The 23,397-nt window shown below is 39.1% G+C and overlaps 1 protein-coding gene across 2 annotated transcripts in view; it reads right to left on the bottom strand.

The window, feature by feature from the left end:
- Positions 1–2,170: 2,170 nt before the first annotated feature.
- LOC127647593 (GTPase IMAP family member 7-like) overlaps positions 2,171–23,397 on the bottom strand; it is a 54,872-nt gene continuing 33,645 nt past the window's right edge. For both annotated transcript variants that reach the window (XM_052131950.1, XM_052131948.1), the window contains exon 3: positions 2,171–4,191. In XM_052131950.1, coding sequence (XP_051987910.1) covers positions 2,894–4,191 — 1,298 coding nt within the window. In that variant the 3' untranslated portion in view covers positions 2,171–2,893. The remainder of the gene's footprint in view (positions 4,192–23,397) is intronic.

Below are 23,397 nucleotides of genomic sequence, written 5' to 3'. Positions count from 1 at the left end.
CTGCTGTCACTTTAAAACCTGCCGCTCCTCACAGAGACGCGGATCTCACACGCCTCACACTCTTTACGTTCATTTGATACTTTATTTAATTAATTTAAGACTGATCTTATGGGGACACTCGACAAAACGGACATTTTGGCATAATTGTGTGTGTTTATATTTTACACCAAACAATCAAATCATATGCCCCGCCCATATCTAGCCTAACGTTTTCATGAAAAATGCTACAAGATGATCAATGGTGCTAGCTGGCTTTATATGAATGTGACCGTAAACAGTTCTCATTACTGCTATATATCTTGGTATAATAAAAATTAACATAAATAGTAAAAAAACTTACCTCACATGAAGAAGTTCTCACACGTAGTAAAGAATTATGGGCGTGTTGTTCAGCGTGACAAAAATGACGCGCTATTGATGTGCGCATGCGCAGTAAGCCCTGGTAGGACAATCTGACGGGTAGGATGGAACATAGACATAATAAATACATAGACGCCCTATTGGCCGCTGGAGCGTACGTCAACGGGCCGCCATATTGCGGAGGGCAACATTCCCATTTCTCCCATAACGGGAGTTCAGGAAAAATGCCTGCCTCATGTGCTGCTTGGGGCTGTACAAATCGCCGCACTATTGAAAACAGGTCTCGGGGAATTACTTTTCACAAGTAAGACTGAACATTTGTTTTTGGTTGTATTTGGTCGTTATATAATTAGTAATAGTAACGTTAGTTGGCCACCGGAGTTAGTCAGACTAAAATAGCTTGCTTGCCAGCTGTGAAAGTTGAGACATGAGTTGACATGATTTATAGTATAGTTTTATCTTATATTTTATATTATAAAGTAAGTTTCCTGAAAATCTAAATATTTTCTTAAAACCGACTTTTATGACAAGTACTGGTTACACCATGTACGAACCACTGAAATCGGTTGATAAATGTAAACGTTATTTTTGTTTTTATCCAGAAAAACCGCAACTCGCCCGTTTACTTGCATTTGATTACAGCGCAGTCTTGCCCTCCGCAAAATGGCGGACGCGTTGACGTATCGCAGCAACGTTCCAAAGCGGCCAATAGGGCGTCTATGTATTATTATGTCTATGGGATGGAATGTCAGGACACCGGTGCTGTCATTTTGATTTTGAATTTGGCTAGCTGTGGTGTAATGACGTTAGCTACGCAAATGTCCAGGAATATCTCGATTTTAATTGGTCCATGTCTGATACGTAACGGAGATGATTACGGGCATAACATATTTACTTCAAAAGGCACAGCAGATTTGTGCTTTTTGCCGTACATGTTAAAGAATACAGGATCGAAGTGCGCATGCGCAACATGGGTTTTCCGCTTGTCGTCTGCAATGAATGGACCGTAAAAGCACTGCTTATTCTACCATTTGTTTTTGTTGATTATGCGTAACTGCTACATTTGTCATCATAACGTCTAAACAATTGGAATAACACACATATTGCATATATAAATCACAAGAATAAAATATAATAAAAATATAAATACAAGTTTATTATTTAATAAACATTTTATTTTTGAATTTTGGCAGGGTAGGCAGTGCCTAGTTTGCCTACCCAGACCGCACGTCAGTGACGCACGCACGCACACACACACACACAGAGTTATGGTTTATTTAGTTAATTCTTGGCTAACATGTGGCTAAACAAATGGCCTGCTTGTGGACCAGATCTGGCAAACAGGTGTGCACTGCAAAAGTGCCACCATTCCATGCTGCATGTGGCCCACATGAGGAATTTTGGGAAAGACCAGGGTTTGTATAATCAACTGTGGCCAGGTGTGGTTTATTTGGTTTGTTGTGGCATTGCTAAGGCTTTCTTGAGGCCCAAATGTGGAAAACAGGACCGGGTTGCACAATTGCCAACATTCCATGTGTTATGTGGGCCAGAGTAAGTTGTAAGATCTGGGCCAGAATTGAAATGAACTGTGGCACAGATTTGGGCCAGTTGTACCTTATTTGTTTTGTTCTCGGCTGACATGCGGCATTGCTATGGCTTAATTGTGGCCCAAATCTGGCAAACAGCAGCGGACCGCCCAAGTGCCATCATTCCACGGGGTATGTGGGCCAGATGAAAGTGTCAAGTGTGGGCTGGATCTGGGCCACAACAATTTTGGTGTCTGTGCCAGATGTGGGCCAGTTCTGCTTCATTTGTTTTGTTTATGGCTGAAATGCGGCATTGCAATGGCTCGATTCTGGCCCATATCTGGCAAACAGGAGTGGGCCACTGAAGTGCCATCATTCCATGCGGTATGTGGGCCAGAGCAAGGTTTTAGGTCTGGGCTGGATCTGGGCCAGAATTAAAATAACCTGTTGCCCAGATGTGGGCCAGTTCTGCTTCATTTGTTTTGTTCATGGCTGACATGCGGCATTGCTACGGCTTGATTGTGGCCCAAATCTGGCAAACAGGAGCGGACCGCCCAAGTGCCATCATTCCACGTGGTATGTGGGCCAGATGAAAGTGTCAAGTGTGGGCCGGATCTGGGCCACAACAATTTTTCTATCTGGGTATAAATACTCATAAATCAAATAATTTAAGTAGGCTTAGTGTTGTAAATCTGGGTAAGGCAATGACGGGTTTGAACGCTGATTTGTTTTTATGTTCTCACTCAATAATGGATTTTTATTTTATTTTTAATTTTTAACCTAAAAATATTTCATAGTGCAGCTTTAAGGACACTTAGACAAAGATTTCATGTTTATTTGCAACTAGATAAAAATCAAACAGGGAAATGGAAAATGCACACACATAAATACAGTACACGAGTCAAAACAGAACGGACAGACTTCATTGCCCTCGTGCTTAATGAGCCTTGGGCACCCAACACCCTGTCGCTGGTTTGTGGTTTGTCCCTATATCAAATCAGTGCCATTTATTCATCCTTCTGCCCCCGTCCATACTGAGGTCTGTGCACACCACTGGCTCCATGAACAGGGTCAGCAAAAGTTTCACCATCAAAAGTACCATCAACAGCTCCACGAACAGCTCCAATAACAGCTCCAATAACAGCTCCAATAACAGCCCCAATAACAGCCCCAATAACAGCCCCAATAACAGCTCCAGCAGCTCCACGAACAGCTGCAGCTTCACCAACAGCTCCAGCAGCAGCAGCTCGACAAAGAGCTCCAGCTAAAGCAGCTCCACCAACAGCTCCAGCTGCTCCACCAACAGCTCCAGCTCCACCAACAGCTCCAGCAGCAGCAGCAGCTCCACCAACAGCAGCAACAGCTACAGCAACAGCTCCAGCAGCAGCTCCAGCAGCAGCAGCTCCACAAAGAGCTCCAGCTCCAGCAGCTCCAGCTCCACCAGCAACAGCTACAGCAACAGCTACAGCAACAGCTCCACTGCCATTTGCATAAATATAGTCCTTTAACTTGAAAAAAAAGGATTTATATCCACTGCTTGCTTCCTTCTGACTGTGTGATGTAGATTTATCTTCTAACTCTTCTCTTAAGTTTTCCTCCATCTCCTCCCTCATTCTCTCAATCCTCTTTTGTCTTTGTCTCTCCTCCTGTTGTCTTCTCTCATCTTCCTCTCTCAGTCTCTTCTCTTTCTCTGGTTTAAATCTCTGAGCATCTCGATACATCTGATGAGTGTAATGTCCTCCTCCATTCTGCTGTATCATTGTGTCAATCTTCTGCAGTAGTTCAGTCACCTGATCTCTGTTATTCTGATATTTATTATTAAACACATGATATCCGCCTCCACACTGATCAACTACTGATCTTAATGAATAGATTCTCTCAATGGTTTTTTCTATGTTTTGTCCTCTCAAATGTTCAGCATGAGTGAAGAGAATGATGGAGTATTTTAACACTTCTTTTCCAAACAGTGTTTCAATCATAGGAAGAATCTTCTCATACTGCTGAATGAATCCTATATTCAGAGGAAACACGATGAGAAAAGCGTGCGGTCCAGGACTGGATAAATAAACACTTCTCCCAATCTCAGTCACGAAATCTTCAGGATTCATGTGTGTATCAAATAATCCAGGTGTATCAACTACAGACACATTTCTGTCTGAAATATTGCCGTGTTTCTCTGAACATTCACGGGTCACTGAACTTCTGCTCATCTCAGATTTAAACACTTCCTGTCCCAGTATTGTGTTTCCAACGGCACTCTTTCCAACACCACTCTTCCCCAGGAGTACAATTCTTGTCAAGTTCACTAAAGAAAGAAAGAAAAGAAAACCCTAAATACACAGTTTGGAGATCACCATAAAAATGCCATTATTCCCATTTTATATTGAAATCTCAATGTCAATACACTTATGAGAAGCATAATCTGCTATGATATATAACAGTAAAGGAAAATATAGTGATTTTTAGTGATGTCCGGTTCATAAACTAATCATTCTATTGAAACGTTTTTTCAGTGCACAAGTCAAACCAGCTCTCGAAATCGGACTGAATTGTTTGAAAGAGTTTGCGTCTCGAGTCAACACTGATCCACACATTACTCAATCATGACCTGTCTCTCGGACATACTTGACACTCCTTCTTGAAATGAGCTGGTGATATCTGCTTTTCCTATCTCCAATTTGCAATAAACTTCTACATTCTAACATCGTATCCAGTCACAACAGATCTCGAGGCAAAAGCATGATGATATTGTGTCAGCAGTTCAAGAGTAATAGTACAATGAGTCAGTTGCAACAGCTCGAGTCACCAGTCCATTGAACTGAGTATCGCCTCTTTCAGAGGTGTCCAACATACAGAGAACTGATGAGCTGCTAATATTGTGCATGCGTGTGCCGTGTCATTGAAGGGAAGCGAAATGTTGTTTTTCTTTGTGTGTATTTTGCTGAACAGCAGAAAGCATAACAAATAAAATATACTGGAAATATGTTTCCTATTCGATTGTTTTACCATTTTATCAAAGTATGATGATGATCTGGTGGTAGCAGCTTTCAAGTCCACTGAGTCAGTGACAACAGTTCTCGAGTCACCAGAACACTGAACTGAGAAATATCTTTTGGACATGTCTGAAATACTGTGAAATGATGAGTGTGCTGCTGGGTTGTACCCCTTCCTAAATATCACCGGTCAGATATTGTCACAGATCAGAGAATTTTCTACTCTTATCACGCAACATCCGCATCTCGTGAACCCGTGAGATGAGAGAGGAAGAGTACCTGCTAGAACACGGTCTTGCAATGCCCAGTTCTAGTCCGTGGAGTTCCCCCCTGTCTTATTGTGCCTAAACCAGGCGGGTTGGTCAGGTTTTACTCTGATTACAGGAAGGTGAAGTGTCATGAAACCTGATTCCTTCACTGTGTCAATGATGGACGATTTTGTAGATTGTGTTGGTGCAGCTTCGTTTGTGACAAAACTGGACCAGTTAAAGGGTTATGGGCCACTGTCTTAAACAGCCCATGCTTCAGAGATTTTTGTGTTTTTCACACAATTCGCTATGTGCACAGGTGACGCGACGAACGTTCGAAATCTGCGTGGTGGGCGGGGGGACTTCCGGTTTAGGTTACTACCGGTATTTCCGATGTAGATGTTGTAGAAGAGTGAGTGGCAAGCTATCAGTGAGTGCCGTATGTAAAATGTTAACAGTAAATAAGAAACGTCTTACATATCAGTATCAAATTGGCAACTCTAAATTACATTGTAGTGTTCCTCGATGTATAATTCTGAAGTTTTCATCGTTTTCCGCATCAGCCTGAGGTACGAGCTCAGTGGCTAGTCAAGATAAGACGCCAGAACTTCACTCCTACCGATAACACCCGGTCTGCAGTCGACATTTTAAGCTAGAAGATTTCATCATAACAACACAGGACCTGAAAACTTGTTCAAGGAGCTGTGCCATGTCTTTTGAGTGGAACAATTTTTGTTTACCAGCGCCAAGGACTGTATTTTTCTCTATGAGCTTCCATATACTGCTTATATATTTTGTAATTTACTATGCTGTTTGTTTTTTGTATCTTGTGATATACATTTCAGAAAATTGTCTGAAATATTGACAATGTTTACATTTGTCATTTATTGTCTTTACACTGCCAGGAGGAACACAAATACATGAGTTAATTCAGACATTTATTATACAAAGACACAAGCTGTCATACTACACTCAACAATAACATGGCTCCTATAATTGTAACATTGTGATGCAACGTTTGACATTTTGTATGAGTTATGAGTTTGTAGATAACTAGTCCACATAACTGCACATAATACAGTACTCAACAGTACTTTAATGCTTCTTTGCACTTCTGGTTGGATGTCAACTGCATTTCATTGGCTCTGTACCTGTACTCTGCTAAATGACAATAAAATGTAATCTAATAACTACTAACACTGAATTCATAATAACAAAAGGTACCTTGTATAGGTTTGTTGTTTATGTATATACATGTGCATTTCTTAAAGAGAACTATTTACATTGATTTTCACACAAACACATGTTTTGTACAGTCTGATGCAGTAATGCAACATTATGATTAAGGCTCTGCCAGCCACACAGGAGCACTCGACCTCATAGAGCTGAACAGGAGTGGAGTCTTCAAGGACAATCTTTTAAAAAACAAAAAAGTGTGTTATAATCAACAGAGATCACAAACTGATCAGATATCTCAAAGTCAAAGGTGCATTTTGCATTATTTTTCAAGTTAGCTACTATGAGTTAGAGAATGAGGTTACTTTAGGGTTAGTAAGAAAGTAAGTAAGTTAAACACAACACAATATAAACAGCAAAGCAAATGTCTCAACAACCAGCTTCTGGGGTTTCATATAGGAATGGTAGGTCTACTAGAACACTAATAGGGCAGGCACGTGTCATCATAGTGTTACCTACTTCAAATGTTTGGCTAGCTAGATAGTTGTCCAAGATGTTCAACTTGTTTAGGTAATTATACATTTGTTTGCCAGTTTAACCCATCATTGCCAAATTGAAGCCCCAGAACAGAACTGGTTGGATCAGACGAACAACTGAACTGTCTTTCATCCTACTCTGATGGTGTGAGGTTTCTCATGTTTCCTCAAAGATCTATGACAGGTAGCACGGATGCTGACTCTCCCTGTCTGTCTTTACTTGATACTGGGGATAACCAAATACTGTCAATACATGTAACTGAACAACACAAGTCATTAGTATATGGGTGATTCTTAGACTATGGGCACTTTTATGTACTTTGTAACCAAAAATGCCATTTTTTAAAAATATGACCAAAGTACAATTGATATGGATTGCAAGAGTAGATTTGTGTAATACTTTTTGTATTATAATACATTACAATACTTTTTATATTTAGATTATAATATTATTCTAAATTATACTTTTATATTAATTGATTTCATTTAGATGAATGAAAATTCAATTTTGTTGCATCATTTATTGCTCATATTTTTGCCTTGCCATAAGTTGTGTCAGTTATTTACACGCACTGTAACCGTTCATCTGTGAGACAAATCAGTTGTATACATCAAACTCAGCACTACACTAAAAACAGTTGTGGTTATATTTAATGGCTTTGTGAATTGAGTTTACTGAGTGTGATGAGTTTAATTGTTTTTCTAATAAACATCTCCACTGTTTCTCTACATTCACGTTAATTCATTGTCATTTCCATCACCACCCACATTTTTTAAAAATATTTAAAAAGTTCTCATCACACATTAAAAATGTATCCACAATTTACGAGATCATGCTCTACTTAATATAAAAATGCAAGTCATTTATTTTCTAATAAGCTCTTGCCCAAACCAATATTACATGTCAGAGTGTGACAGGTGTACAGTTCACCGTTTGGTCCTTAGGGCAGTTAATTTATCTCATTGACAAATGTATAATTATTGTACATTGTGGAAAAACTGATAAAACTAGTTACAAAAATGATCTTAGACAATTCTTGACTGACATAAGTTATTCTGTTTTTAAATAACAGCATTGAGATGTGGTGGAAATGACATTTCACTGCTGTTATCTAAAAACAGAATAACTCATAACTTCTTAGTTATGAGACTAACACAGTCTCATAACTTCTCTTGTAATCTAAGTTTGTCCTCTTACAGACCTTAAAACTAGACAAATAATTTAAACTTATGAGACGGTGTTACGTGACTTTTGAACAAGTTTTTTTATTCAACTTCACAAGCCTAAAAGTGCCCCTTGTTGAAGAAACGCCCATACATTTATTCAATGTCAGATAGTAAAATGAACATATAATAAACCACATGTGACCAACAACTAAAATTAATCGTTTAATAAGTATTTTGTAAAGGTTACTTTCTAGCCTAACGTCACCTAGCATCATCGCTAAGGTTAGGGCTACAGCTAGCTAAAGACAAAGCATAACTTACCTTCATAATTGTCAATGAATGAAGAGACGTATATCTTGAAACCCTTTTCCCTCTTGCTCTTGGGAGCCGATGATGACGCTTGAATTATTCGGTGTATTGAATTACGATAAATGAATTATTCATTTATCGTTATCCTTGGCAGATGTTGAAGGGATCTGGTGTAGAAAGCCATGTTTATCTGGTCCTAGTCTTACCTGACAGTTACCGGCGTCGTCGATGAAGCTAACGTAGCGTTAGACCGGAAATACCATCGCCCACCAGTGACGTCTGACAATCATGGAACTTTCGTAAAATCAACTAGCCAATATAACTTTTTAAAATACTCGGTTATGGCCTTCGGAATGTGTTGTCCACCAGACGCATTCTGACGCTTATCTTGACGACATGATGATTCAAATGCATGGAGTGAGCATATTAAGTCACCGCGTACAGTGTTTAGTCAGCTAGCGAAAACATCGTTAACAACAAACTTGGCAAAATGTGAGTTCCTTGATAATTAATTGGGCAAAAGTTCAGATGTGCCCAGTTAAGTTGCTAAGGTCGCTGCAATTGTTGATTTTTTCACCCCTAAGTCCAAGCACGAGTTGTGCAGGTTCTTGGGGATGGTGGGTTATTATCAGGGATTCTGTAAAATTGTATCATCTGTGGTGGCTCCCCTAACTGAGTTATTGAGTGGTTCCCGAACATTTAACTGGACTTCAAAGTGTGACATAGCCTTCAATGCTGCTAAGGACCTTATATGTAGTGCTCCAGTTCTTGCCGCCCCTAATTGTTCACATCCTTTTAAACACTGAAGTGGACACAAATGATTTAGGAGTGGGTGCAGCTTCGCTGCAGGGTAATGAGTCTGGAATTGACCATCCAGTGTGCCATTTCTCCCAAAAAAGGGAATTGAGAAGGAAGCCCTAAATTTACTCCATGCCCTTCAGCATTCAGTGTGAAGTGCCAATCATTATCCCCTTGTTTTCCTTATGCACATTTCAAACACCAATCAAAGGTTGATACAATGGTCTTTGGTAATCCAGGGATTTAATATTGACATACACCACAAGAATGGTACAGAAAAGCATTTGAACATGTGCCCTCCATGTCTGTTCCAAATGAACGGGAGAGCTGTCCTGCGATTAGAACGAGAGAGACCACAGCCTGCATTTACGCTACATATAACAACATAGGTCAAACACAGAACCACATGAGACTACATAGACTAAATAACATTTCTACATAATATTTCTACAAAAAGTGCACGCGCAAATGTGTGCAAAAAAGTATGGGACAGTACAATAAATTACTAAAAGGAACAGGACAATAGACACAGTAACAGACCAGTACACATTTGTAATCTGAGTAGTGCAAAAAGATGACACTTTCTAAAAATGCCAAATGTAAACATGTTGTCCTAACCCTAACCCATAGCAGTTATTGAGGTTGCAGCCAGGTAAAGTGACAATAAATTAAAGTGTCACTCTGGACATGTTCACAAGTTGGACAGTGTACACATGTCTGTGTGTGTCTGTGTGTGTGTGTGTGTCTGTGTGTGTGTGTGTGTGTGTCAAACCAGTCCCTGAGTATTGAGGTGTCTGATGGCTTGGGGGAAGCAGCGGTTACACAGTCTGGCCATGAGGGCCCGAATGCAGTACCTCTTGCCAGATGGCAGGAGGGAGAAGAGTTTGTGTGAGGGGTGTGTGGGGTCATCCACAATGCTGGTTGCTTTGCGGATGCAGTGTTTTGAGTAAATGTCTTTGATGGAGGGAAGAAAGACCCCGATGATCTTCTCAGCTGTCCTCACTATCCTCAGCAGGGTTTTGCGGTCCGAAGCGGTCCCAAACCAGGCAGTGATGCAGCTGCTCAGGATGCTCTCAATAGTCCCTCTATAGAATGTAGTGAGGATGGGGGTTGGGAGATGTGCTTTCCTCAGCCTTCGAAGAAAGTAGAGACGTTGCTGGATTTTCTGGTGCTGGTGTTGAGGGAACAGGTGAGGGTCTCCGCCAGGTGAACATCAAGGAATTTGGTGCTCTTGACTATCTCCACAGCGGAGCCGTCGATGTTCAGCGGAGAGCGGTCACTCTGTGCTCTCCTAAAGTCAACAACCATCTCTTTTGTTTTGTCCACATTCAGGGACAGGTTATTGGCTCAACACCAGTCCGTTAGCCGCTGCACCTCCTCTCTGTATGCTGACTCGTCGTTCTTGCTGATGAGACCCACCACGGTTGTGTCATCGGCGAACTTCATTTCATTTCATTTATTTATTTATGTAGGGACCATGCACAATTTTTAACATAAAATGTCCATTTCATGTATTGTACCGGATTTTGCCAAAGGCTATTTTTCATCCGTAGTCCCCCAAACGAGACAAAGCTAACAAAACATTACACAAACAATACCTATATTCACATACAATACATACATACACACATACTGTCAAAGCCATAGAAAAACATTAATAAATCAATCAATTTAACTACAACAATCTCAATGGTTACATAATTGGTTCAGTATTAAAAAGGATTTTAACTTCAATTTAAAAAGACCATGAGCTTTACACCCTTTTATGTCCTCTGGTAGGGCATTCCATTGATTAGTGGCTTTCACTGCGAAAGATAATAGTCCAAATGCGGAACGACGAAAGGGAACCAGACAATTACTCATAAGTGATAGTCTGGTAGATCTCACAGAGGTTTCACAGCGAAGATTAATAAAGTCACATAATACAGAAGGAGCCAGACCATTAAGGATTTTATGAACCATACACAAACTTGAATAAAGTCTAAAGTTGTCAAAGGTTAGAAAATTATGTTTCTCTATGATCCTACAAAAATGAAAATGGTTAGGTTTTTTATCTAAAATTTTTAATGTCTGTTTATATAGAGATTTTAAGGGTTTAATAACAGTTTCACCCGCTTGACCCCAACATGTCAAACAGTAAGACATGTGAGAAAAGATTGTAGCATGCATAAAAGCCTTAGCTACATCAAAAGAAAGACACTGTCTAATTTGTCTAAAATTTGCCATATTATATTTAATATTCCTCACCATTTTCTTTACATGTTTTTTAAAACTGAGATTTGAGTCCAATATTATACCAAGGTAATTGAGCTCATTTACTATTTCTAACTTTTCACCGTTAATAAAAATATCAACATCAGGAGATTTAACATTTGTTTTAGAGAAAAAAATTCCCTTTGTTTTACTGATGTTTAAGCTAAGACATGACTGTTCCAGCCACTGTGTGATCCTTTCTGTAGCAGCTTTTAACTTCTCAGCCGCTAATTCTGCTGTTTTCGCATGTGTAAAAATAACAGTATCATCAGCATACATTTGTACTTGTATCCCTTCACACTGTTGCGGAAGATCATTAATATACAAACTAAATAGTAAAGGACCTAGTACTGATCCTTGGGGTACACCCATTGTACAATGCAGATCACAGGACTTGACCCCTTTAATTTTTACACATTGTTCTCTGTTAAATAAGTATGAGGATACCCATGCCAAAGATTCAGGTGAAAAGTGGAAAGTAGACAATTTAGAAAGGAGAACTGTATGATTAACAGTATCAAAGGCCTTACGTAGATCTAAAAATATAGCCCCAACAAATCCTCCTTTGTCAACTTTAGATTTTATTTGCTCTATTAAATGTAAAGTAGCTGTTTCGGTTGAATGATTTATTCTGAAACCAAACTGCATACAATGTAGGCCAACCTCAATGGTGTTAAGATGGGATGTCAGCTGTTCAAAAACAATCTTCTCTGCAATCTTAGAGAGTACTGGCAGTATGCTTATGGGTCTGTAGTTACTAACTTTATAATGGTCTCCAGATTTAAAAATAGGAGTAACAATAGCTTTTTTCCACGCAGTGGGAAAAACACTACTTTCAAATGACAGATTAATTAAATGAGTAACGACCGGGGTTAAACTATCTTTGTGAGTTTTAACAAACATAGTATCCAAAATAATGAGCATCTTTACATTTTGAATTTTTCAATGAGCTAATAACTTTATTAACTTGCGTTTCATTTACCTTGATTAGATTAAAACTTTTACATACATCCTCAACTGGACTGATATTTATTTCCCTTTTTGAAAATGTATCCCCTAATTCTTTAACGGAGTCAATAAAATAACTAGAAAAAGTTCGTCGAGACAAACTTTAAGTTGGCTTGTGAAAGTTTGGACCAGAAAGTTTGAAGAAGTTTAAAGTAGTTTGAATTTTAAATTTGTTTATAGTTTAAATTAGTTTGAAGTTTAAATTAGTTTGTAGTTTAAATTAGTTTGAAGTTTAAATTAGTTTAAAGTAGTTTATAGTTTAAATTAGTTTAGTTTAAATTAGTTTAAAGTAGTTTAAAGTTTAACTTAGTTGCTAGATAGATAGGTAGATAGATAGATAGATAGACAGACAGACACTCAGATAGATAGAGAGATAGATAGATAGATAGACATTGACCCTCAGATAGATAGATAGACAACAGACAGACAGAGAGACAGAGAGACAGATAGACAGATAGATAGATAGATAGATAGATAGATATTGACCCTCAGATAGATAGATAGATAGATCCTTGCTACCCTGAGTCCCATGAACAAAGCCAGAAGTCTTTATGTTGTTCTGTTGCAGAGATATGTGATTTGTTACTCGGTTGCTAGGGTAACCCCATATGGTTGCTAGGCAGTTACCATAGTGATACTTATCAAGTCTTCTTGCCATCCTGATTGAAATAAATCAACCCAGACGTCTCTACGATTTTCTGTTGCAGAGATATGTGATTTGTTACTCGGTTGCTAGGGTAACCCCATCTGGTTGTTAGGCAGTCACCATAGTGATACTTATCAAGTGTTCTTGACATCCTGATTGAAATAAACCAACCCAGAAGTCTCTACGATTTTCTGGTCCAGAGATATGTGATTTGATACTGGGTTTCTAGGGTAACCCAATGTGGTTGCTAGGCAGTTACCATAGTGATACTTATCAAGTCTCCTTGACATCCTGATTGAAATAAATCAACCCAGAAGTCTCTATGATTTTCTGGTGCATAGATATGTGATTTGTTACTCGGTTGCTAGGGTAACCCCATCTGGTTGCTAGGCAGTTACCATAGTGATACTAATGAAGTGTCCTTGCCATCCTGATTGAAATAAGTCAATCCGAAGTCTCTACGTATTTCTGATGCAGAGATATGTGATTTGTTACTCGGTTGCTAAGGTAACCCCATGTGGTTGCTAGGCAGTTACCATAGTGATACTTATCAAGTCTCCTTGCCATCCTGATTGAAATAAATCAACCCAGAAGTCTCTCTGATTTTCTGGTGCAGAGATATGTGATTTGTTACTCGGTTGCTAGGGTAACCCCATATGGTTGTTAGGCAGTCACCATAGTGATACTTATCAAGTCTTATTGACATCCTGATTGAAATAAACCAACCCAGAAGTCTCTACGATTTTCTGGTCCAGAGATATTTGATTTGTTACTCGGTTGCTAGGGTAACCCAATGTGGTTGCTAGGCAGTTACCATAGTGATATTTATCAAGTCTCCTTGACATCCTGATTGAAATAAATCAACCCAGAAGTCTCTACGATTATCTGGTGCAGAGATATGTGATTTGTTACTCGGTTGCTAGGGTAACCACATCTGGTTGCTAAGCAGTTACCATATTGATACTAATGAAGTCTCCTTGCCATCCTGATTGAAATAAATCAACCCAGAAGTCTCTCTGATTTTCTGGTGCAGAGATATGTGATTTGTTACTCGGTTGCTAGGGTAACCCCATGTGGTTGCTAGGCAGTTACCATAGTGATACTTATCAAGTCTCCTTGCCATCCTGATTGAAATAAATCAACCCAGAAGTCTCTCTGATTTTCTGGTGCAGAGATATGTGATTTGTTACTCGGTTGCTAGGGTAACCCCATGTGGTTGCTAGGCAGTTACCATAGTGATACTTATCAAGTCTCCTTGCCATCCTGATTGAAATAAATGAACCCAGAAGTCTCTCTGATTTTCTGGTGCAGAGATATAGTTATTGCTAAATGGTTGCTAGGGTACTCTGTTTAGTTGCTAGGGAGTGGCTTGACAGCTGCCAATCATGAAACTCCAAAGGCTGCTTGTCAGTATGAATGATATAAACCAACTCCCATGCCTCTGTGACATTCAGAATGTAAGATATCTCTCTATGGATTTTGGTTGTTAAGGTGCTCGACAATGGTTGCTAGGGAGGGGCTAGGAAGTGTTGAGGTGATTCATGATTGGCTGTTTGCTGCCCCGAGTCAAACGAGACCACCCTTGTGTTTCTATGACACTTCTATCCGGAGATATCCCTTTGATCTCTTTCATTAGAAGTCTATGGGAGTTGTTGCTAAGGTGCTTTAAATTGTTGCTAGGGCGTGGCTTGATAGCTTCACAATGATCCCGAGAGACTGATTGGTCATCTGAGTAAAACGAGCCCGCCCCCTTTTCTCTATGACACTGTGATCCAGAGCTATGTTCAATACAAAATCCCTATGCAATGAGGGAGAGAGAGAGGGAGAGATGCAGGGCTGACAGGCCCTTTTTGTCTGTGTGTGTTCCCAAATTAATGACTCTAATGAGCCGGTTCTTTTGAATCTACAATGTGAAACATACAGTGTGACCAGTGTAGTCTGATTCCCAAATTAATGACTCTAATGAGCCAGTTCTTTTGAATCTACAATGTGAAACATACAGTGTGACCAGTGTAGTCTGATTCCCAAATGAATGACTCTAATGAGCCAGTTCTTTTGACTCTACAATGTGAAACATACAGTGTGACCAGTGTAGTCTGATTCCCAAATTAATGACTCTAATGAGCCAGTTCTTTTGAATCTACAATGTGAAACATACAGTGTGACCAGTGTAGTCTGATTCCCAAATGAATGACTCTAATGAGCCAGTTCTTTTGACTCTACAATGTGAAACATACAGTGTGACCAGTGTAGTCTGATTCCCAAATTAATGACTCTAATGAGCCAGTTCTTTTGAATCTACAGTGTGAAACATACAGTGTGACCAGTGTAGTCTGATTCCCAAATTAATGACTCTAATGAGCCAGTTCTACAGTGTAGTGTTAAAAAAGTTTAACTTAGTTGCTAGATAGATAGATAGATAGATAGATAGATATTTACCCTTAGATATATAGAGAGATAGATATAGATATAGATAGAGAGAGAGAGAGAGATAGATATTTACCCTCAGATAGATAGATAGATAGATAGACAGACAGACAGACAGACAGACAGACAGATAGATAGATATTGACCCTTAGATATATAGAGAGATAGATATAGATAGAGAGAGAGAGAGAGATAGATATTTACCCTCAGATAGATAGATAGACAGACAGACAGACAGACAGACAGACAGACAGACAGATAGATAGATAGATATTGACCCTTAGATATATAGAGAGATAGATATAGATAGAGAGAGAGAGAGAGATAGATATTTACCCTCAGATAGATAGACAGACAGACAGACAGACAGACAGACAGACAGACAGATAGATAGATATTGACCCTCAGATAGATGCTAGCACGTTTTTAGCATGTTTTAGCATGTGGCTATGAAGATTTTAGGTCATTACTTTTGGCTGCTTGATAAAATAAATCCTCTGAGGGAGAGAGAGAGGGAGAGATGCAGGGCTGACAGGCCCTTTTTGTCTGTGTGTGTGAAAATGTCAGTTGGGATTCAAATTTCTGAACATTCCGCAATGTTAAGTCAATGGGAGTTTTTCTGAGTTTGATCGTCATTTTTAGGAAAACCGTAAGTCCGATCAGTTAGAAAAGATATAGCACACTATTCGGGATTAGTCTGAAGGTCTGTGCCGAGTTTGGAGTATGTGGAGTTAAAGCTCTAGGAGGAGTAGGTATAGAAATTTCTTAGTAAGAAGAATAATAATAACTAGAAAAAGTTAGATGAGACAAACTTTAAGTTGGCTTGTGAAAGTTTGGACCAGAAAGTTTGAAGTTTAAAGTAGTTTGAAGTTTAAATTAGTTTATAGATTAAATTAGTTTAAAGTTTAAATTAGTCTAAAGTTTAAATTAGTTTGAAGTTTAAAGTAGTTTGAAGTTTAAAGTAGTTTATAGTTTAAATTAGTTTAAAGTTTAAATTAGTCTAAAGTTTAAATTAGTTTGAATTTTAAAGTAGTTTGAAGTTTAAAGTAGTTTATAGTTTAAATTAGTTTAAAGTTTAAATTAGTCTAAAGTTTAAATTAGTTTGAATTTTAAAGTAGTTTGAAGTTTAAAGTAGTTTATAGTTTAAATTAGTTTAAAGTTTAAATTAGTTTGAATTTTAAAGTAGTTTGAAGTTTAAAGTAGTTTATAGTTTAAATTAGTTTAAAGTTTAAATTAGTCTAAAGTTTAAATTAGTTTGAATTTTAAAGTAGTTTGAAGTTTAAAGTAGTTTATAGTTTAAATTAGTTTAAAGTTTAAATTAGTCTAAAGTTTAAATTAGTTTGAATTTTAAAGTAGTTTGAAGTTTAAAGTAGTTTATAGTTTAAATTAGTTTAAAGTTTAAATTAGTCTAAAGTTTAAATTAGTTTGAATTTTAAAGTAGTTTGAAGTTTAAATTAGTTTATAGTTTAAATTAGTTTAAAGTTTAAATTAGTCTAAAGTTTAAATGAGTTTAAAGTTTAAATTAGTTTAAAGTTTAAAGTAGTTTGTAGTTTAAAGTAGTTAAAAGTTTAACTTAGTTGCTAGATAGATAGATAGATAGATAGATAGATAGATAGATAGACAGACACTCAGATAGATAGATAGAGAGATAGATAGATATTTACCCTCAGATAGATAGATAGATATAGATAGATAGATATTTACCCTCAGATAGATAGATAGATAGATAGATATTGACCCTCAAATAGATAGATAGATAGATAGATAGATAGATAGATAGATATTGACCCTCAAATAGATAGATAGATATTGACCCTCAGATAGATAGATAGATAGATAGACAGACAGATAGATGCTATGCACGTTTTTAGCATTTTTAGTACTTAGCTAGGTGATGCTAACATGTGTTAGCATGATGCTAACATGTTTTTAGCATGATTTAACACTTAGCTAGGCGATGCTAACATGTGTTAGCATGATGCTACGTTGTTTTTAGCATGTTTTGGCACTCAGCTAGGCGATGCTAACATGTGTTAGCATGATGCTTAGCACGCTTTTAGCATGTTTTAACACTTCAGCTAGGCGATGCTTAGCATGTGTTAGCATGATGCTATGCACGCTTTTAGCATTTTTTAGCACTCGGCTAGGCGATGCTAACATGATGCTAACACGTTTTAAGCATGTTTTAGCACTTTGCTAGGCGATGCTAGCATGTGTTAGCATGATGCTATGCACGCTTTTAGCATTTTTTAGCACTGGCTAGGCGATGCTTAGCATGTGTTAGCATGATGCTAAGCACATTTTTAAGCATGTTTTAGACGCTCGCTAGGCGATGCTAGCATGTGTCAGCATGATGCTTAGCACGCGTTTTAGCATGTTTTAACACTTAGCTAGGCGATGCTAAGCATGTGTTAGCATGATGCTTAGCACGTTTTTAGCATGTTTTAGCGCCTGCTAGGCGATGCTAAGCATGTGTTAACATGATGCTTAAGCATGTTTTTAGCATTTTTAGCGCCTCGCTAGGCGTATGCTAATGACGCTTTTAGCATGTTTTAGCCCTTCGCTAGGCGATTTTAGCATGATGCTAGCACATTTTTAGCTTGTTTTAACACTTGCTAGTCAATGCTAGCATGTGTTAGCATGATGCTAGCATGTTTTTAGCATGTTTTAGCGTGTGGCTATGAAGATTTTTAGGTCATTACTTTTTGGCTGCTTGATAAATAAATCCTCTGAGGGAGAGAGAGGGAGAGATGCAGGGCTGACAGGCCCTTTTTGTCTGTGTGTGTGAAAATGTCAGTTGGGATTTAAATTTCTGAACATTCCGCAATGTTAAGTCAATGGGAGTTTTTCCGAGTTTGATCGTCATTTTTAGGAAAACCGTAAATCCGATCAGTTAGAAAAGATATAGCAACTTCGAGTCAGAACAGTTTGAGTGTCTGAGCCGAGTTTGGAGTATGTGGAGTTAAAGCTCTAGGAGGAGTTAGATATAGAAATTTCACCGCTAAGAAGAATAAGCGGAATAATAATAAGTTTAAGTAGGATTTCAGTAAGTTGGCTTTCACAAGCCAACTTAACTAGATAGGTACATTTCCTGAAGAAAATGTGAGTGGTGCTTGCCGTGGCAAAACTCGTCAAATAGCCTGCTTGAAAAGAACAGAAATTGTGGTCATAAATAAATCAACCCAGAAGTCTGTATAATTTTCTGGTGCAGAAATATGTGATTTGTTAGTAGGTTGCTAGGGTAAGCCCATGTGGTTGCTATGCAGTTAGCAAGGTAATACAATACATGGCTCCTTTCCATCCTGAGTGAAATAAGTCAACCCAAAAATCTGTACTGTTTTCTGGTGCAGAGATATGTGATTTGTTACTCGGTTGCTAGGGTAACCCCATGTGGTTGCTAGGCAGTTACCATAGTGATACTTATCAAGTGTCCTTGCTATCCAGAGTAAAATCAGTCAACCAGGAAGTCTCTACGATGTTCTGATCCAGAGATATGTGATTTGTTATTTGGTTGCTAGGGTAACCCCTCCTTGTTGCTAGGCAGTTACCATAGTGATACTTATGAAGTCTCCTTGCCATCCTGAGTGAAATAAACCAACCCAGAAGTCTCTACGTTTTTCTGATGCAGAGATATGTGATTTGTTACTTGGTTGCTAGGGTAACCCCATATGGTTGCTAGGCAGTTACCATAGTGATACTAATGAAGTCTCCTTGCCATCCTGAGTGAAATAAGTCAACCCGGAAGTCACTACTGTTTTCTGGTGCAGAGATATGTGATTTGTTACTCGGTTGCTAGGGTAACCCCATCTGGTTGCTAGGCAGTTACCATATTGATACTAATGAAGTGTCCTTGCCATCCTGGTTGAAATAAATCAACCCGAAGTCTGTACTCTTTTCTGGTGCCGAGATATGTGATTTGTTTCTCGGTTGCTAGGGTAACCTCATCTGGTTGCTAGGCAGTTACCATAGTGATAGTAATCAAGTGTCCTTGCGATCCTGAGTGAAATAAATCAACCCGAAGTCAGTACTATTTTCTGGTGCAGAGATATGTGATTTGTTACTCGGTTGCTAGGGTAACCCCATCTGGTTGCTAGGTAGTTACCATAGTGATACTTATCAAGTCTCCTTGCCATCCTGAATGGAAAAAAACAACCCAGAAGTCTCTACGTTTTCTGATGCAGAGATATGTGATTTGTTACTTGGTTGCTAGGGTAACCCCATATGGTTGCTAGGCAGTTACCGTAGTGATACTAATGAAGTCTCCTTGCCATCCTGAGTGAAATAAGTCAACCCGGAAGTCACTACTGTTTTCTGGTGCAGAGATATGTGATTTGTTACTCGGTTGCTAGGGTAACCCCATCTGGTTGCTAGGCAGTTACCATATTGATACTAATGAAGTGTCCTTGCCATCCTGGTTGAAATAAATCAACCGGAAGTCTGTACTCTTTTCTGGTGCGAGATATGTGATTTGTTTCTCGGTTGCTAGGGTAACCCCATCTGGTTGCTAGGCAGTTACCATAGTGATAGTAATCAAGTGTCCTTGCGATCCTGAGTGAAATAAATCAACCCGGAAGTCAGTACTATTTTGTGGTGCAGAGATATGTGATTTGTTACTCGGTTGCTAGGGTAACCCCATGTGGTTGCTAGGCAGTTACCATAGTGATACTAATCAAGTGTCCTTGCCATCCTGATTGAAATAAGTCAAACCGGAAGTCTGTATGTTTTTGTGATGCAGAGATATGTGATTTGTTACTCGTTTGCTAGGCTAAGCCCATCTGGTTGCTAGGCAGTTACCATAGTGATACTAATGAAGTGTCCTTTCCATCCTGATTGAAATAAGTCAACCCGGAAGTCTCTACGTTTTTCTGATGCAGAGATATGTGATTTGTTACTCGGTTGCTAGGGTAACCCCATGTGGTTGCTAGGCAGTTACCATAGTGATACTAATCAAGTGTCCTTGCCATCCTGATTGAAATAAATCAACCCAGAAGTCTCTCTGATTTTCTGGTGCAGAGATATAGTTACTGCTAAGCGGTTGCTAGGGTACTCTGTTTAGTTGCTAGGGAGTGGCTTGGCAGCTGCCAATCATGAATCTCCAAAGGCTGCTTGTCAGTATGAATGATATAAACCAACTCCCATGCCTCTGTGACATTCAGAATGGAAGATATCCCTCTATGGATTTTGGTTGTTAAGGTGCTCGACAATGGTTGCTAGGGAGGGGCTAGGAAGTGTTGATTTGATGCATGATTGGCTGTTTGCTGTCCCGAGTCAAACGAGACCACCCTTGTGTTTCTATGACACTTCTATCCGGAGATATCCCTTTGATCTGTTTCAATAGAAGTCTATGGGACTTGTTGCTAAGGTGCTCTTAATGGTTGCTAGGGCGTGGCTTGATAGCTTCACAATGATCCTGAGAGACTGATTGGTCGTCTGAGTAAAATGAGCCCACCCCTCGTCTCTATGACACTGTGATCCAGAGCTATGTTCAATACAAATCCCTATGCCTTTTCATTTCAGGGGCAGTCCTACACCATTATAAGTCAATTGGGGCATTTTTGGGCAGCTCCTGCCCCCAGGGGTGCAACTTTTACCCCATATTGAGGTATGCTCTTACAGAGCCTGCCAGCCTCTTCAAATGTGGCAAATCACACGTTTCTACTGAAATCCTAAGCTTGGAGCTGTGACGCGTCAAAGTTTGTGTCAATGTTAAGTCTATGTGATTTTTCGGCGCTTTTTTGCCCCTGGGGCAAATACCGTACCCGATAAGCTTATAAAAGTCATAGCACACGTGTCCTCAATAGGCCGTTCGATTTGACACCTCATTAGGTGGGTCTACGCCAAGCGGTGCTTGGGACGAGTTAGGTGCCGAAGTTTTGTTAAGAGATATAAAATAAAAATAAAAATAATAAGTATGTGAGATTACAATAGTGATGCTTTGCAAGCACCACTAACTAGATAGGTACATTTCCTGAAGAAAATGTGAGTGGTGCTTGTACGTGGCAAAACTCGTGAAACAGCATGCTATAACTTGAAAAGAACAAAAATTGTGGTCATAAATAAATCAAACCAGAAGTCTGTACGATGTTCTGGTGCAGAAATATGTGATTTGTTACTCGGTTGCTAGGGTAAGCCCAAGTGGTTGCTATGCAGTTACCAAGGTAATACAACACATGGCTCCTTTCCATCCTGAGTGAAATAAGTCAACCCGGAAGTCTGTAGTGTTTTCTGGTGCAGAGATATGTGATTTCTTACTCGGTTGCTAGGGTAACCCCATCTGGTTGCTAGGCAGTTACCATAGTGATACTAATCAAGTGTCCTTGCCATCCTGATTGAAAGAAATCAACCCAGAAGTCTCTCTGATTTTCTGGTGCAGAGATATAGTTACTGCTAAACGGTTGCTAGGGTACTCTGTTTAGTTGCTAGGGAGTGGCTTGGCAGCTGCCAATCATGAATCTCCAAAGGCTGCTTGTCAGTATGAATGATATAAACCAACTCCCATGCCTCTGTGACATTCAGAATGGAAGATATCCCTCTATGGATTTTGGTTGTTAAGGTGCTCGACAATGGTTGCTAGGGAGGGGCTAGGAAGTGTTGATTTGATGCATGATTGGCTGTTTGCTGTCCCGAGTCAAACGAGACCACCCTTGTGTTTCTATGACACTTCTATCCGGAGATATCCCTTTGATCTGTTTCAATAGAAGTCTATGGGACTTGTTGCTAAGGTGCTCTTAATGGTTGCTAGGGCGTGGCTTGATAGCTTCACAATGATCCTGAGAGACTGATTGGTCGTCTGAGTAAAATGAGCCCACCCCCTCGTCTCTATGACACTGTGATCCAGAGCTATGTTCAATACAAATCCCTATGCCTTTTCATTTCATGGGCCGTCCTACACCATTATAAGTCAATTGGGGCATTTTTGGGCAGCTCCTGCCCCCCAGGGTGCAACTTTTACCCCATATTGAGGTATGCTCTTACAGAGGCTGCCAGCCTCTTCAAATGTGGCAAATGACACGTTTCTACGAAATCCTCGCTTGGAGCTGTGACGCGTCAAAGTTTGTCTCAATGTTAAGTCTATGGGATTTTTCGGCTGCTTTTTTGCCCCTGGGGCAAATACCGGACCCCGATCGACTATAAAAGTCATAGCACACGTGTCCTCAATAGGCCGTTCGATTTGACACCTCATTCGTGGGTCTACGCCAAACGGTGCGGGACGAGTTAGGTGCCGAAGTTTTGTTAAGAGATATAAAAATAAAAATAAAAATAAAAATAATAAGTATGTGAGATTACAATAGTGATGCTTTGCAAGCACCACTAACTAGAAAAAAAAGTTCGTCGAGACAAACTTTAAGTTGGCTTGTGAAAGTTTGGACCAGAAAGTTTGAAGAAGTTTAAAGTAGTTTGAATATTTAATTTGTTTATAGTTTAAATTAGTTTGAAGTTTAAATTAGTTTGTAGTTTAAATTAGTTTGAAGTTTAAATTAGTTTAAAGTAGTTTATAGTTTAAAGTAGTTTATAGTTTAAATTAGTTTAGTTTAAATTAGTTTAAAGTAGTTTAAAGTTTAACTTAGTTGCTAGATAGATAGATAGATAGATAGACAGACAGACAGACACTCAGATAGATAGAGAGATAGATAGATAGATATTTACCCTCAGATAGATAGATAGATAGATAGATAGATAGACATTGACCCTCAGATAGATAGATAGACAACAGACAGACAGAGAGACAGATAGATAGATAGATAGATATTGACCCTCAGATAGATGGATGGATGGATGGATGGATGGATGGATGGATGGATGGATCCTTGCTACCCTGAGTCCCATGAACAAAGCCAGAAGTCTTTATGTTGTTCTGTTGCAGAGATATGTGATTTGTTACTCGGTTGCTAGGGTAACCCCATATGGTTGCTAGGCAGTTACCATAGTGATACTTATCAAGTCTTCTTG

The sequence above is a fragment of the Xyrauchen texanus genome, chromosome 8 (genome assembly GCF_025860055.1).
Source record: "Xyrauchen texanus isolate HMW12.3.18 chromosome 8, RBS_HiC_50CHRs, whole genome shotgun sequence".
In the NCBI taxonomy this organism is placed as follows: domain Eukaryota; kingdom Metazoa; phylum Chordata; class Actinopteri; order Cypriniformes; family Catostomidae; genus Xyrauchen; species Xyrauchen texanus.
This window is presented reverse-complemented; position numbering and strand designations above follow the sequence as displayed.